Raw genomic sequence first — 13,782 nt, forward strand, 5'->3', positions numbered from 1 at the left:
AATGGAATCTGAGAAAGGAATCACTTCAGAGTTCAAAGCAATCGAACTCAATATTCGTATTCATACATCTCTGTTACATCGTCTCAGTCATTATTGAACATCTAATGGTATTTTAACAAGTGCTTTTAAAAGCAAACTATTACTATTCATTGTAGCATATTCTTCGTTTTAATGAATATTGCTACATTTTCTGCATGGATTTCTAGCCACATTTTACCAGAGGAGAAAATTACAGCATCATTTTCTCCCATTGATACTGTTTCAGCTGGCTAAAGCTAAATTGGATAAAGTCCAAGTCTCCATTTGAATGTGATACTCATTCCAAGTCAACAGCAGAGGCTGGAACAGTTTCACAGGAGAAGGGATCAGTAAAGGCCAGCTTGGGGTGGGAGACGATGACACAACACTGAAATAAGAGCCACATAAGAACAGTTTCTGTGACTTATATGTTAGTCCTCACTCAAGAACTGCTTTTTCCTGGCATCTAGCTTTCATCTAGATAACCAGTATCATGTGCAAATAGATTCCAGCTTCAGTGCCAAAGCCCTGGTGTGTTTATCCCGATAAATGGCACCAACAAAAGGGTGTTGTTAAAAATGCAAGACTTCTTCAGAGCAGATGTGCTGGTTTAACTTATTAAATCTCTATTTCTTCTTTCTTATTCATCTTTATCTTTCAGGTGTAAGAATTTTGTTAGCTGTCTTTCTTTGTGTCTCTCTTGTAGTGTCCATTGGCCTCTAGCAGCCTTTTCAGTCATGGTTGCAAGGAAATTCTCTTCTGGAACGTACTTCTTTGCTTTTAACCACTGTCTGCTTTATTATTCATGAAGAGAATTAGAAGTGGATTACTCTTTATTTTTTTAGAAAAATAGATTTGGATTTGTAGGCTCCGTTCTTTGAACAGTCATGCATAGCGATCCTTCATATATAAGCTGCATTATATAAAATAGGCAAAGTACATAGTTTTTGTTCTCCCTCATTAAATATCCAAGGATTGTAAAAAGAAAAAGACAGCACCTTCCTGAAAAATTTATGATGTACTGGTGAGAGACAATGGACATTAAACATTGGGAGGAAATTGCATTCTTATTGCTACCACTGTTTGAATAGAGTAGTGAGAAATCCTGTATTAATCTTCCTTGGAATTTTTCTCATCCTGATAGTTCTCATGTTCACAAAATTGTAGTTTCCTTAAGGTCAGGACTTGCTCTAAAACTAAGCACTCTGTGTCCCCTAATTTTTAGGATGTGATCATTCTTTAACTATTAGGCATGCTTCATATTAATAATCCGTACTTAATACTTAGTACCCAAAGCTCTTTGATATCATCATATCAACTTTTTTATAAGTAGTATTACTCTTTGGGGCGCCTGGGTGGCGCAGTCGGTTAAGCGTCCGACTTCAGCCAGGTCATGATCTCGCGGTCTGTGAGTTCGAGCCCCGCGTCGGGCTCTGGGCTGATGGCTCAGAGCCTGGAGCCTGTTTCCGATTCTGTGTCTCCCTCTCTCTCTGCCCCTCCCCCGTTCATGCTCTGTCTCTCTCTGTCCCAAAAATAAATAAACGTTGAAAAAAAATAAATAAGTAGTATTACTCTTCATTTCTACCTGATTTCCCTGATCACCCCTTACTCTTCTATTTAACCATGCTAAATAAGCATGGCAACCAAACTGAAATAATAATAATCATAATAATAATAATTAATAATAAACCACTTGACCTCCTGAAAGGTGGTCATCACTCCCTTTCAGTATTTGATTTCCATTTTCTTTCCTGTCCATCTCTTACTACAATATGGCTACTTTAAGAAGCTTCTTCTAGTTGCAATAAGAAATGCCTATTATCAGAAGGATGTAATGAAACGTTTAAGAGCCTGCGGTCTGTCCTGGTGTTAGGGAGGCATCACAGCTAGAGCTCTTTCAAGTTTAAATGCATCCCAGCAGGAGGTGGGTAGCTCCTGCCTCAGTAACAGCTGTTCCTGGGTCTCAGTCTTAAAATCCAGACTCCTGTCAAATCTTGCTTCCTGGCCTTTCTTTTATTTATCTCAGCTATGGTTCTGGTTCCACTGTGCAAGACTCACATCACATACCCACTTAACTAAACCATGGGTTTTACCCCTTATTTTTAGGTGTTAAAAAGTTGTTTCCTTTGTACAATTAGTAAGTTTTCCACATGGAGTGGAAAGGAAAGTTGGAAGTTGTATCACTTGGAATTCTTTCAGTAAGAGAGAAAAACAACTCACACTACCTTAGGAAAAGAAGAAATAGATTAGATTGTATAAGTGAAAACTTCAAGGGTATGGTAATCCAGATGACATCACTAGGATCCATTTTTTAACAAATTTTCTCCTGGTTAGCTCCATTCCTGCACCCTGATTGATCTCTGTCCCTGCTTTCAGCTTCAGAATCACATTATCACACTAGTCTCACAGACGTAGTCTGTGTCCTGGACAGGTCAACAGAAAATCCTTAAATTGAGTCTGTTAGCATATTTTTTGGTCTGACTTAGGTCATGTCTCCTCTATCTCCAAACCAGTCATTGTGGCAAAAAAAAAAAATCCACTCTTTGGCTTAGCTTGAGTTTTTTTCTTCTGTCTCTGGAATGTAGGAATAGAGTTGACATCAGAAGCAAATACACCGACAGCGGGCTTAGAATGTTGGGTCACCTAAAGAAACATTGAAGTTTCATTAGCTCAATGTGGGGCAGCAGACATTGGGCACCCAGAAGAGCAACTGTGCACCAGAGAGCTCACCTCCAATCTCCCGCCTAATGTACACACACCTCTTAGAAGATCTTCCACAGTCATCCAGTGCTTGAACTCTCAGTACCAAGAAATTCCCTATGATATGAGCCATACTTTCCAATTATGAGACTCATCTAGCTGTTATAAAGTTCTTCACTACATTAAACTCAAATCCGAGTCTCCTAACTCCACCTGCATGACAACCTAACGCAGGGTGAACTTACTCCCATTTATCCATGGCAATTACTTACACATTTGAAGAAAGTCTTCTCTTCTCTGGAATAAGTATCCCCAGGCCATCAACCAGTCTGTATGCTGACATGATACTGTCATCTGAAGGTAGTTTGATTTCTCATCCTTTTAAAGTGTTTTGTGGAGAAGTGGCCACAATACCTCATGTATTATCTGCTCAGCAATGCAATTACTATCCTTAATGTGTATTCTAGATATCTCTCAGTGTAAAAAGTTTGTATTCACTCTTATTCAGCATTCATATCATCTTGTTGTGTGTTGAATCTGCTAAAATCTTTAAATACATTTCCTAAAACTTTTACTGGAAATTTATACTTATGTGGTGTTTTTATTTTTTAGCATATATTTATTTTTGAGAGACAGAGAGAGACATAGCATGAGCAGGGGAGGGGCAAAGAGAGAGGGAGACACAGAATCCGAAGCAGGCTCCAGGCTCTGAACTGTCAGCACAGAGCCTGACGCGGGGCTTGAACTCACGGACTGTGAGATCATGACCTGATCTGAAGTCGGACGCTCAACTGACTGAGCCACCCAGGCACCACTTATGTGGTGTTTTAAAAATACTGAATTCAGGACTTTATTCCAATTATATTTCCCTTCATTAGATTTAACAATTTATAGATATTATTTAACCAGAGAATGAGCTGTCCCTCCCAGCTTTGTATCAAGTCTATTGATGTACATGCCTTTCATATCTTCATAAATGTTGTTTATAAAATTTGAATAGTTCAGTGGTTGGCTTAGCAAAGTTTTGTTCTTAGATATGTGGTCTTCTGGGATTATTCTCCCATTTGCCCCCCAAATAGCTCACAAAACATGTCTTCATCAGTGCTTTATGGAATGTTGCCAAGATCTATTGTTTCAGAAATCTCTCTGCATCCTTTCAGAAAAATCGGTTCAAGATTTGTCTCACTGGTTTTCTGAAGTCTCAGTTAAGATATCTGCTTCATTTAAGAATTAAGTAAACCTGTAAAACAGAACTCAAAGTGACTGAATGGTACCTTAGTACCTTCATATCTGAGAGAAAATCATGAGGGGTTCTACAGAAAGAATGTTTCCATATTCTAGCATTCTCTCTCACATTGTCATTTGCCACTCAAACCATTTTCTTCCAGATTTATGTTACTTTCTGTAGTTCTTCGTTATGTGACTATTCTTCTATCGCTTTTGCATACACACATTCAATTTGATAACTGGCAGGGAGATTCTCCAGTCCAGTGAGGTCAGTCCTACTAAGAGAAGACTATATGTATAAATATGCAAATATGCAACATATATAATATTAATATTATATATATTAATATATTAATATTATATATATTAATATTAATATAATATTATATATATTAATATATATAATATTATATATATTAATATATATATTAAGACAGCTAACCTAAGTTCGAACCTTGGTTACCATTTTCTAGCTCTGAGACCTGCATGAAGATGTTTGCACTCCTTTTACGTGCAGTTCCCTAGTCCAAAAAAATGAGGAGTTTAATAAGTGCCTCGTTCTATTGAGTAACAAAAAGCACTTTGTTCAGTGACTTCTACTCAGTGGCTTTAGTGACCCAGCAGAGCTGGTGCTATAATACCTAGCTCTTTGTTCTTTTCATCCCTGTTTGTGATGTCTCCAATGCTAGGTCCATTGGGGCACTAAAGAGTCATACTGGTTTCTTTGTCTACCTAATTTCCTCCTCACAGAGATTTTTTGCATTGTGTATATATTCAGAAGTGAGTGTTTTTAACATATTATTTAAGTATATTCCACTTAAAGACTCTGGCCTTTATATGGTGTATCTTTGCTTTCCTAATATTGAGGGTATCTTTCCACTTATTTTCTCACTTGAAAACTTACAGTTCTAACAGATGGTTAGAGGAGGTGGTGGTGGCGGGGGGGGGGGGGGGGGCGGGGAGATAGGTGAACTAGGTGTAAGGAATTAAGAGTACACTTAAAATGAGCACTGAGTAATATATGGAAGTGCTGAATCACTGTATTGTACACCTGAAATGAATATAACACTATGTATTAACTCCACTGGAATTAAAATTAAAACATAAAAGGAAAGAAAGAGAAAACCTATGGTTCTCTCTCCAGCTTCTTAATTTATATAATTGCAACATTATATTATACTTCTCTCTTCAGTTGCTATTATTTATTTTGCATTCCCTTAATTTTGATTGATGGCACAGAAGCTTATTTTCTTCTTAATGGAGTTTATTTTTTGTGTGAATATAGCAGAGCATTTCTTCTCAGCCTTATCTAAACTATTTGATTGGCTGCTAATGTGCAAAACTATTAATGGGGGATTCAAACTGCTAAAATAAAGAAGTGATGAATTCCCGCCCATGAACCACAGTTCAGTCTTTTTGACTGAGTGCGTTTTCAGAGAAGCAAACAAAAGTCAGCAGTGCTCCAGGCACTGTGTGAAATTTGCAGGGTATTATTATATCCTGTAAAAAGTTAAATGTGGTTGAAATAAAGACTTCTCTGCAGCATATAATGTGGGGTAGCTGCTTTAGAACACTAAATAAGCAGTTTGCTATAGCAACAGTATATCCAGTTCTGTAATCTGACATCCATTTGTGAACTGTTCAAGGGTTACCGTTCTTTGAATTACAGGAATTTATAAACTACTTTATTTGGCAGATTTGGTGTGCATGTGTATGTTTGACTTTCCCATTTAAGAAAAATTTCAACTTCTTCTGTCCCTTGCCCTGTGTGACTACGAACTGTTAGTGGCACAAAGCTCCACTATCCCAAATGAAAGGATCCCGACTGGCCAGCCAATCAGCTCAGTGACTGTCTCTTGATGTGCAGCTATAGGTATGCTGAGGTCTGTTATGCTCCAGCTTTATCGGGATATACAGTAGGCATTGTTGCCACTATACAGTGCCACTATTATTAAGTATCAGTAGTGGGTCAGAACACTACGTATCAAGTGTATAGCACTTGGTAAGAACTATGAGGACCTGGTAACTTTCCATGTTACTAACTCACAAGTGGGGGCAAAGTAGATAAATAATACACTAGTATGTTCCATGCCCAATCCAATAAACTGCAAGAATACATGAAAAATTTAGAAAATACAAAAGGGAAAAGGAAATCTAAATACAATCAGTAGATTTTTAGCAATATCCATAAATATCCTAGTTATGATGCTGTATTATAGTTGTGAGAAATGCTACTTTTGAAGAGAGAAGTACATATGAATCCACAGTTCAATTCAAAATTTCTTTTCAAAAAAGAGGAAACAGATTTTAACTCCTTACAGTCAGGGAAAGCATAATTCTCACATTATTTAGACTGCTATGGTGCTGTCATAAAGCACTGGAATGTTTCTAGATAATGAAGAATATGCCTTAAAACAGATCATAAATGAAGAGACTATTCTATTGTACATGAATGTGAACCTTAGAGCATACTCTGAGTCTCAGACATGCTGACCTTATGCTATCCAATATCATAGACATGTTGGAAGAAAAAGAAAACAACACTGATGGTTGAATCCAATGCCACTGTTTACTAGAAGAATAGTTATGATGTATTTAGTATAGAAATTCTTATTGAAAATAGAGTTTCAGATACATAATAACTCTTTGGTGTTTCATTAAAGAATTACATCATGTTTGCCCTTTACCGGTCTCTTAATAACACCTTGTACATTCTTACATTGGTTCTAATAAAATTTCACATTTCAATTTCAATTTTTTTTTTTCAACGTTTATTTATTTTTGGGACAGAGAGAGACAGAGCACGAACGGGGGAGGGGCAGAGAGAGAGGGAGACACAGAATCGGAAACAGGCTCCAGGCTCTGAGCCATCAGCCCAGAGCCTGACGCGGGGCTCGAACTCACGGACCGCGAGATCGTGACCTGGCTGAAGTCGGACGCTTAACCGACTGCGCCACCCAGGCGCCCCTCACATTTCAATTTAATGAAGATCCCATGAATATCTTATAAAATCTACTTTGTTAGTGATGTTACTTCTATTTCATAAACTCAGGTATTTTTTTTTCTAGGTACTGCTGTGTGGTTTTAACTACACGTAATAGCATATGTAAACAGTATTACTTAAGTTTTAGGTTGACAAAGTTGAATCAATATTTTGTTTTTAATTGAATGCAATATTAATAAGAACTACTTCAGGGACTTAGTGTTATCTTTCATGGAAAATATCCCCAAAGACTCTAACAGTCAAGAAGCTCAAATAATCGTGTGATGAATTTTTTAATGGCAAGAGAATGTAATTTTGAAATTTTTATTCTTCTACTGGGACTCTACATAAGTTCCACAAAAAATGTCAACCAATCAAATATCAACCTAATCAATAGGTCTGTGACAGATCTGAGCACTCTTTTGCCTTTCCAAACTGCAAATGTATCTCCATTAATAGTTAATATTATTCAGATTCTTCTTTTGCTTATACAGTTGAACTACAACATATTAGTTTTTTCACAGCTTTGTCTGATTCTATAAAGGAAATTCTGTTACAGCTTTGACTGTATCACATAGTTTCTGTTACAGAAATATTTGTTGATCATCCACTGACTCGTCTGGAAAAATATGTGTATATTGTGTATATTTTTATGTAGATACACATATGTATTGCTCAACTATGTGCTAATTCAATTCTTCGTTCTTTAACATATAAATTGGTCCCTTTGTGATTTGTAGATTTACCTTTCTGTTATATAAGCTTATATTACAAGATTTTATCTTTGTCATTTGTCTCAAATAATTACCCAAACAGGAATTGAAATAAATATAGTATCTATGCTAATTGCCAATTTAGGTAAAGATACTATCAGCAATTTATATAGAAATATAAATGGAAAAAATGTACATAAACATATATGTTCATAATATTTTTTTTTTCATCGTTAATTTATTTTTGGGACAGAGAGAGACAGAGCATGAACGGGGGAGGGGCAGAGAGAGAGGGAGACACAGAATCGGAAACAGGCTCCAGGCTCCGAGCCATCAGCCCAGAGCCCGACGCGGGGCTCGAACTCCCGGACCGCGAGATCGTGACCTGGCTGAAGTCGGACGCTTAACCGACTGCGCCACCCAGGCGCCCCAATAATATTTTATAACCTGGGAGATAGAATTAAAAAGCAGAAACTGTCATGTTTGTTTTAGCTTTATATTATTATGTAGTTGGTCATTTTGTACTTAAAGAAAAGTTGTTTCATGGAAGAAGTTTTATGATTCCAGAATCAATTTATGTTTTATATTTTTTAAATACTTTGAACATTATATACTATATCCTTATATTATGTATTTGCATGTTGGGGCACATGGGTGGCTGAGTCGGTTAAGCGTCCGACTTCAGCTTAGGTTATGATCTCGCAGTTTGTGAGTTCGAGCCCCACGTCAGGCTCTGTGCTGACAGCTTAGAGCCAGGCGCCTGCTTTGGATTCTATGTCTCCCTCTCTCTCTCTCTCTCTCTCTCTCTGCCTCCCCTGCTCACACTGTGTCTCTCAAAAATGAATAAATGTTAAAAAAATAATTTTAAAAATATATGTATTTGCATGCGGTTCTTATGGCAAATACTATAGCAAACATATTTTATATTCCTTCCTGCTATCATTTATACTTTCCTTATTACAGTGTGAGTTAAAATAAGTTATGCTTCCTTTTGTAGTTTCAAAGAAAATAGCTATTGAATTAAAATATTTTGAGGAGCTTTGAAAAAAATAAGAGTTCTTGGTAGTATTTCTTAAATTCTCATGTGAATATGAATCACCTGGAGTTCTTGTGAAAAGTATGGACTTCAGATTCAGTGGGTCTGAGACCTTGCATTTCCAGGCAGTCCCCATGTCATTGTTCCCCTGGCCCCTCTGAGCAGCATAGTTGTACAGTCAAACGGTACAGATGTAATTATATTTGTAATTACGTATGTAATTACCACTATATATATTGGTATACATATATATGTAATCAAAGGTACAGAAATGTGAAGGACAAAGAATGAAATCAAAGTCTAAGCTCTTCAGTTGACTGTGTATTTAGAATCTCAAGTGAATGGTCTGCATTTCTCAAGTTCATTGACCTTTCTCATTGGTTTATTTTCCATTCTAATGCTTTTGTTTGTTTGTTTGTTTTAAGCTCTTTTGACAGCATGTTTGTTTACCAGCAAAGAGGACTGGGGCCAATTGAAGAAGACACTATTCTTGTCATAGATCCAAATAATGCTGCAGTACTACAGTCCAGTGGAAAAAATCTGTGAGTTAAATTACTTATTTTTTTTTTAATGTTTTATTTTTGAGAGAGAGCGAGAGCGTGCACGTGTGCGAGTGCATGGGGGAGGGGTAGAGAGAGAGGGAGTCAGAGGATCCCAAGTGGGCTCCCTGCTGAGAGAAGACAGCCTAATGCGGGACTCAATCCCACATGTGAGATCATGCCCTGAGCAGAAATCAAGAATCAGACACTTAACCAACTGAGCCACCCAGGCTCCCCTACTTATGTTGTTATTAAGGCTCTTGCTGCATATATTTTATCAAAGTGTGTCACTGGCTCTGGTCCTGTAAAGGGTGTATTGTACAGCAGTGGCAAAAAAGCAGAGCTTAAGAAAGCAGGCGACTAATTGGACCATCCCATCTTTCATTTTCTAAATAGGTGGCTCTAAACTGAAATTAGAATCACCTGGGAAGCTACAGAAAAATTAGATTGGATTTAGTCTGCAATGAGGCCCAGGCATCAAAACAGTACTTTTAAAGCTCCCCAGGTATTCTAATAGGTACTCAAACTTCATAGAACCATTGATACACATAGCTAATGAAGTGAGCTGCTAGTCAGCTTAGATTTGAAGATTAAAAAAATTTTTTCAGCGTAAAAGTTACATAACCAAACTCATCAAGTAATCAACATTAAGGAAAAAGGCTTCTTCCCATCTCAAAGGGAAGACTAAACAAATGGCATTTTTAGCTTTTCTTAGCATGCATAGGTAATTTGGCCTTGAAAGCCGCTTATTATTTGCTCTTATTCCTAGATGACATTTGGCAACCAAAAAAAAAAAGTTGGCTGATATTCGTGGTCATAGAAAGGAAGGGCACCTGCTTACAGTGTCCTCAACCATTTTAACCTGGCAGCTTGAGGAACTATACCCTGCTCCATCTGCTTAGGCACAGGAAAAGCCAGGGAGCCATCCATCCACCTGAGTGCAGCTGCTTATGGAGATGGTGATACTTTTTTATAGGATTCTAAGATGGTGGAATCAGGGGCCAAATCCTAATACCAGCTTTATCACTTCGTGTATTTGAACCTGTCTCTTCTATGCTTTACTAATGAATCAGAAACATTCTTTTTCCAGAAGGGAATCAGAGAAAGGCAGAGCAACTGTTGCCAAATGAACCTGGCCAGCCATGGGGAGTCTGTATTGAAAGCAAATCATAACTCTCACATTCAGTCACCAAAACACAGATTTAGTTCAGTCAATTAGTCAAGGTCAGGGTGTTCCAATCTTGGCACATGAAAAAAGAATCTGTGGTGTCAACACCTTGGTTAAGGCTAGAAGCTGACAAACAGCCTGTGGATTGTTGGATGTCATGTGACCAAACCACATTAAGATATTGTCCAGGTGTTTGTTAATTCTAAGTTCCTTAAGCCTGTGAGCCTCTGTCTACATTACAGTTCTCCCACCCACATCATTCCAACTGATTTTGTTAAATAGATTAACCTTCTCTAATGATTATCCAGAACACCACTTCACTTTGCTTAGATGAACACAGCCCCTGTCTGCTGGAAGATGTTCTGTTGGGTTTTATTGTGTTTAGGAGACGCTCTTAAAGCTTTTGAGTCATATAATTAATATTTTATATTAATACGGCATTCATTACATTACCTTGAAGTATACTGAAGCTATTCAAACTATATAAATCCATTTACATTTTTCTACACAATTTGCTTTATGCACATTTCTAAAATGGTAGTATTACCTTTGAACTCATTTTTAAATTGATGTGATTTGTGTTGTTTAATATACCATACTTTGTAATAAATATTTGTAATTGGTTGTAGGCTTCACTTATGGATTTTTGAAATATTAAATGCCATTTAAGATTTATCACAAGGAGGTTTCTATGATAACAGGCATTTTCATTTAACTTATGTTGGTCTTTAGGAATGCAGGTACCCATTTATCAATTTATCAATTTATATTACCTTTACAGATTAATTAGCAAGAAATTCCTCTCATGTGGGCTTTGGGAGTAATTGTACAATTAAGACAACTATTTTTATTTTGCAGGTTTTATTTGCCCCATGGCTTGAGCATAGATAAAGACGGAAATTATTGGGTCACAGACGTTGCTCTGCATCAGGTAATCTTCCATTTGGCAGTTATTCAAATAGAAGTTCATGGAGTTATGCTTTTGATATGCTCTAGAGCTGTGTGGGTATTTTTCTGTCACCCAGGAAGTTGATAACAAGAAAATACAACTGCCAAAACTGAAATTTTTCTTTTTGAACTCAGTGCCAGGAAGAGCTAATATGTACGTAACTGAGTCACCCTTCTTTGCAGGGCTGGTGGGACACCTAAGGGCCTGATGTGAGGCTTCACCCTGACCACTGTATAGGCCATCCCACCCTCCTTCTTGGCTTTTCCACATTTGCTTTTCTTTCCTGCATCCCCAAGTCTTAGTTCTGTTTTGTCACTTGTTGTTTTAAACTACCTTAATCTATAAATCCTTCAAGGTCTTTAGTACATCCATGTTTATGTATAAAACATTTTTGTTGTTTTTAAAGGAAATTATATTTCAATCACAGAATAGCCTAAAGTCTTCCTCTCAGAAGATAAGCTCTACTATCCATTTTATGAATAAGTGGCAAAGAGGTATGAAAACTAGAAAAAAAAAAAAAACACAACTAGAACTCAGAAGACATAACTGTAAAAGTCTTCAAACATCATCTCAGTAAACATTTATTGCTCATGTATTATCGGGAGAGCATTGTACTATTATTACATTAGCCAAGGAGAGACCCAAAAGGAAGTGTGAGGTGGGTGGATGGAACAAGACATCCAAGTACTAGTCTCCCCTCACCACTAATTACCTGGATGACCTTGAGCAGATTACTAATGTCTAAGGGCCTCCCTTATCAAATGAAGGAATCAGACCAAATGATCTTTAGAGTCCCATCCTGTTCTACAAAGTATCTTCCTCTAAATAAATCTCTGGGAGCTTACACTATAATTGCCTGTGAAAGTCTTCTAAGGCAGGAGTGTGCCACTAGTAACCATGCGAAGTGGGTAAGGCTTTTGTTCCTTGTTAAAAAGGTGTTCAAACTGGATCCAAACAGTAAAGGTGGCCCTCTGTTAATCCTGGGAAGGAGCATGCAACCAGGCAGTGACCAGAATCACTTTTGTCAACCCACTGATGTGGCTGTGGATCCAGACACTGGAACCATCTATGTCTCAGACGGTTACTGCAACAGTCGGATTGTGCAATTTTCACCAACTGGAACGTTCATCACACAGTGGGGAGAAGGTACTCAATAAGACTTGATCTCCAATTGTTATTCTTAGCCAGTAACACTAGGAACTAGAGATTGGCCACCCCTCACATTCTCTAGGATTTAATTGTCCCCTCCAGTGGGAAAAGCATGGCCTTTGTACGCACCCAGTTGCCAGCTTTCTCACACACACACACACACACACACACACACACACACACACACACAGTCTTGTGAGAGGGAAAAAGAATGCCTCAACCTGAAAACTTTGTCCAAAAAGGGAGAAAATCTGTAATGTGTTTGTGGGTAAGAGATATTATAGAACAAACTTAGTACCTCATTTTTCCCCTGGTTCCAAATATTTAATGGTTTACTATCATGAATTTGGAAAACTAGAAAACTTTAACATTAGAGGTTTGGGTGATTTTACAAATTGTATAGCTGAGATTTTTCTTTCTTCTATAGAATCTTCTGGGAGCAATCCTAAACCAGGCCAGTTCAGGGTTCCTCACAGCTTGGCTCTTGTGCCTCATTTGGGCCAATTATGTGTGGCAGACAGGGAAAATGGTCGAATCCAGTGTTTTAAAACTGACACCAAAGAATTTGTGCGAGAGATTAAGCATGCGTCATTTGGAAGAAACGTATTTGCAATTTCATATATACCAGGTATTTCATCTTTATTTGTTATATTTTGTCACGCTGTCCTCTATCCTTACAATATACTTCTCTTATCTTAATATACTCTTATTATAATTTTTTTCTTATTAAGGGATTGAAGATGCTTTATCAGATCTTACTCTCTTTTAGTGTAAAGATGCCTTGTAAATCATTTTCAACTCAGGTGACCCTGTTCTTTATTCAGCAATAAGAAAGAACTCAAACTTAACTGTGTGTAATGCATTCAAAAATTGTTTCCAAACATTGATTTTCATTTTTCCTTAATGATGATCATTTGCTCTAGTTATTAAATGATTCATATTTTGTCTTCACACATCATCAACAGATGGTGTGTGTCTGAAAAATCAGTATCCAAAATGCTTCTGCTCCACATTTTTTTTAAAAAGCAGTGGCCAAGTTTTTTCCCAAAGATAAATATGTAAATTAAGTGAGGCTTGTATTTAAATGTCAGGAGGAGTGACCAATAAAATCCAGAATTTTGTTTCCTATTTTCAGAATAGATTTTCTTGATGTGAAGAAAATCAGAAAAATAATATAAACTTATGACATAAGATCCAGTTAATTCATATTACAAAATAACTTGCATAAGGTTTCTTTAAATCATTAATACTGAACAACTGAAAATATATTTCTAAACTATATATTTTTTATATTTCATAA

At 37.0% G+C, this 13,782-nt stretch overlaps 1 protein-coding gene across 12 annotated transcripts in view; it reads left to right on the forward strand.

Annotated features, from left to right (window-relative positions):
- The window catches only part of PAM (peptidylglycine alpha-amidating monooxygenase), a 276,825-nt gene that overhangs the window by 243,900 nt on the left and 19,143 nt on the right, over nt 1–13,782 (forward strand). For all 12 annotated transcript variants that reach the window (XM_047851268.1, XM_047851276.1, XM_047851285.1 and 9 more), the window contains 4 exons: nt 9,103–9,219; nt 11,243–11,315; nt 12,269–12,479; nt 12,910–13,110. In XM_047851268.1, coding sequence (XP_047707224.1) covers nt 9,103–9,219; nt 11,243–11,315; nt 12,269–12,479; nt 12,910–13,110 — 602 coding nt within the window. The remainder of the gene's footprint in view (nt 1–9,102; nt 9,220–11,242; nt 11,316–12,268; nt 12,480–12,909; nt 13,111–13,782) is intronic.

This window comes from Prionailurus viverrinus, chromosome A1, assembly GCF_022837055.1.
Source record: "Prionailurus viverrinus isolate Anna chromosome A1, UM_Priviv_1.0, whole genome shotgun sequence".
Lineage (NCBI taxonomy): Eukaryota > Metazoa > Chordata > Mammalia > Carnivora > Felidae > Prionailurus > Prionailurus viverrinus.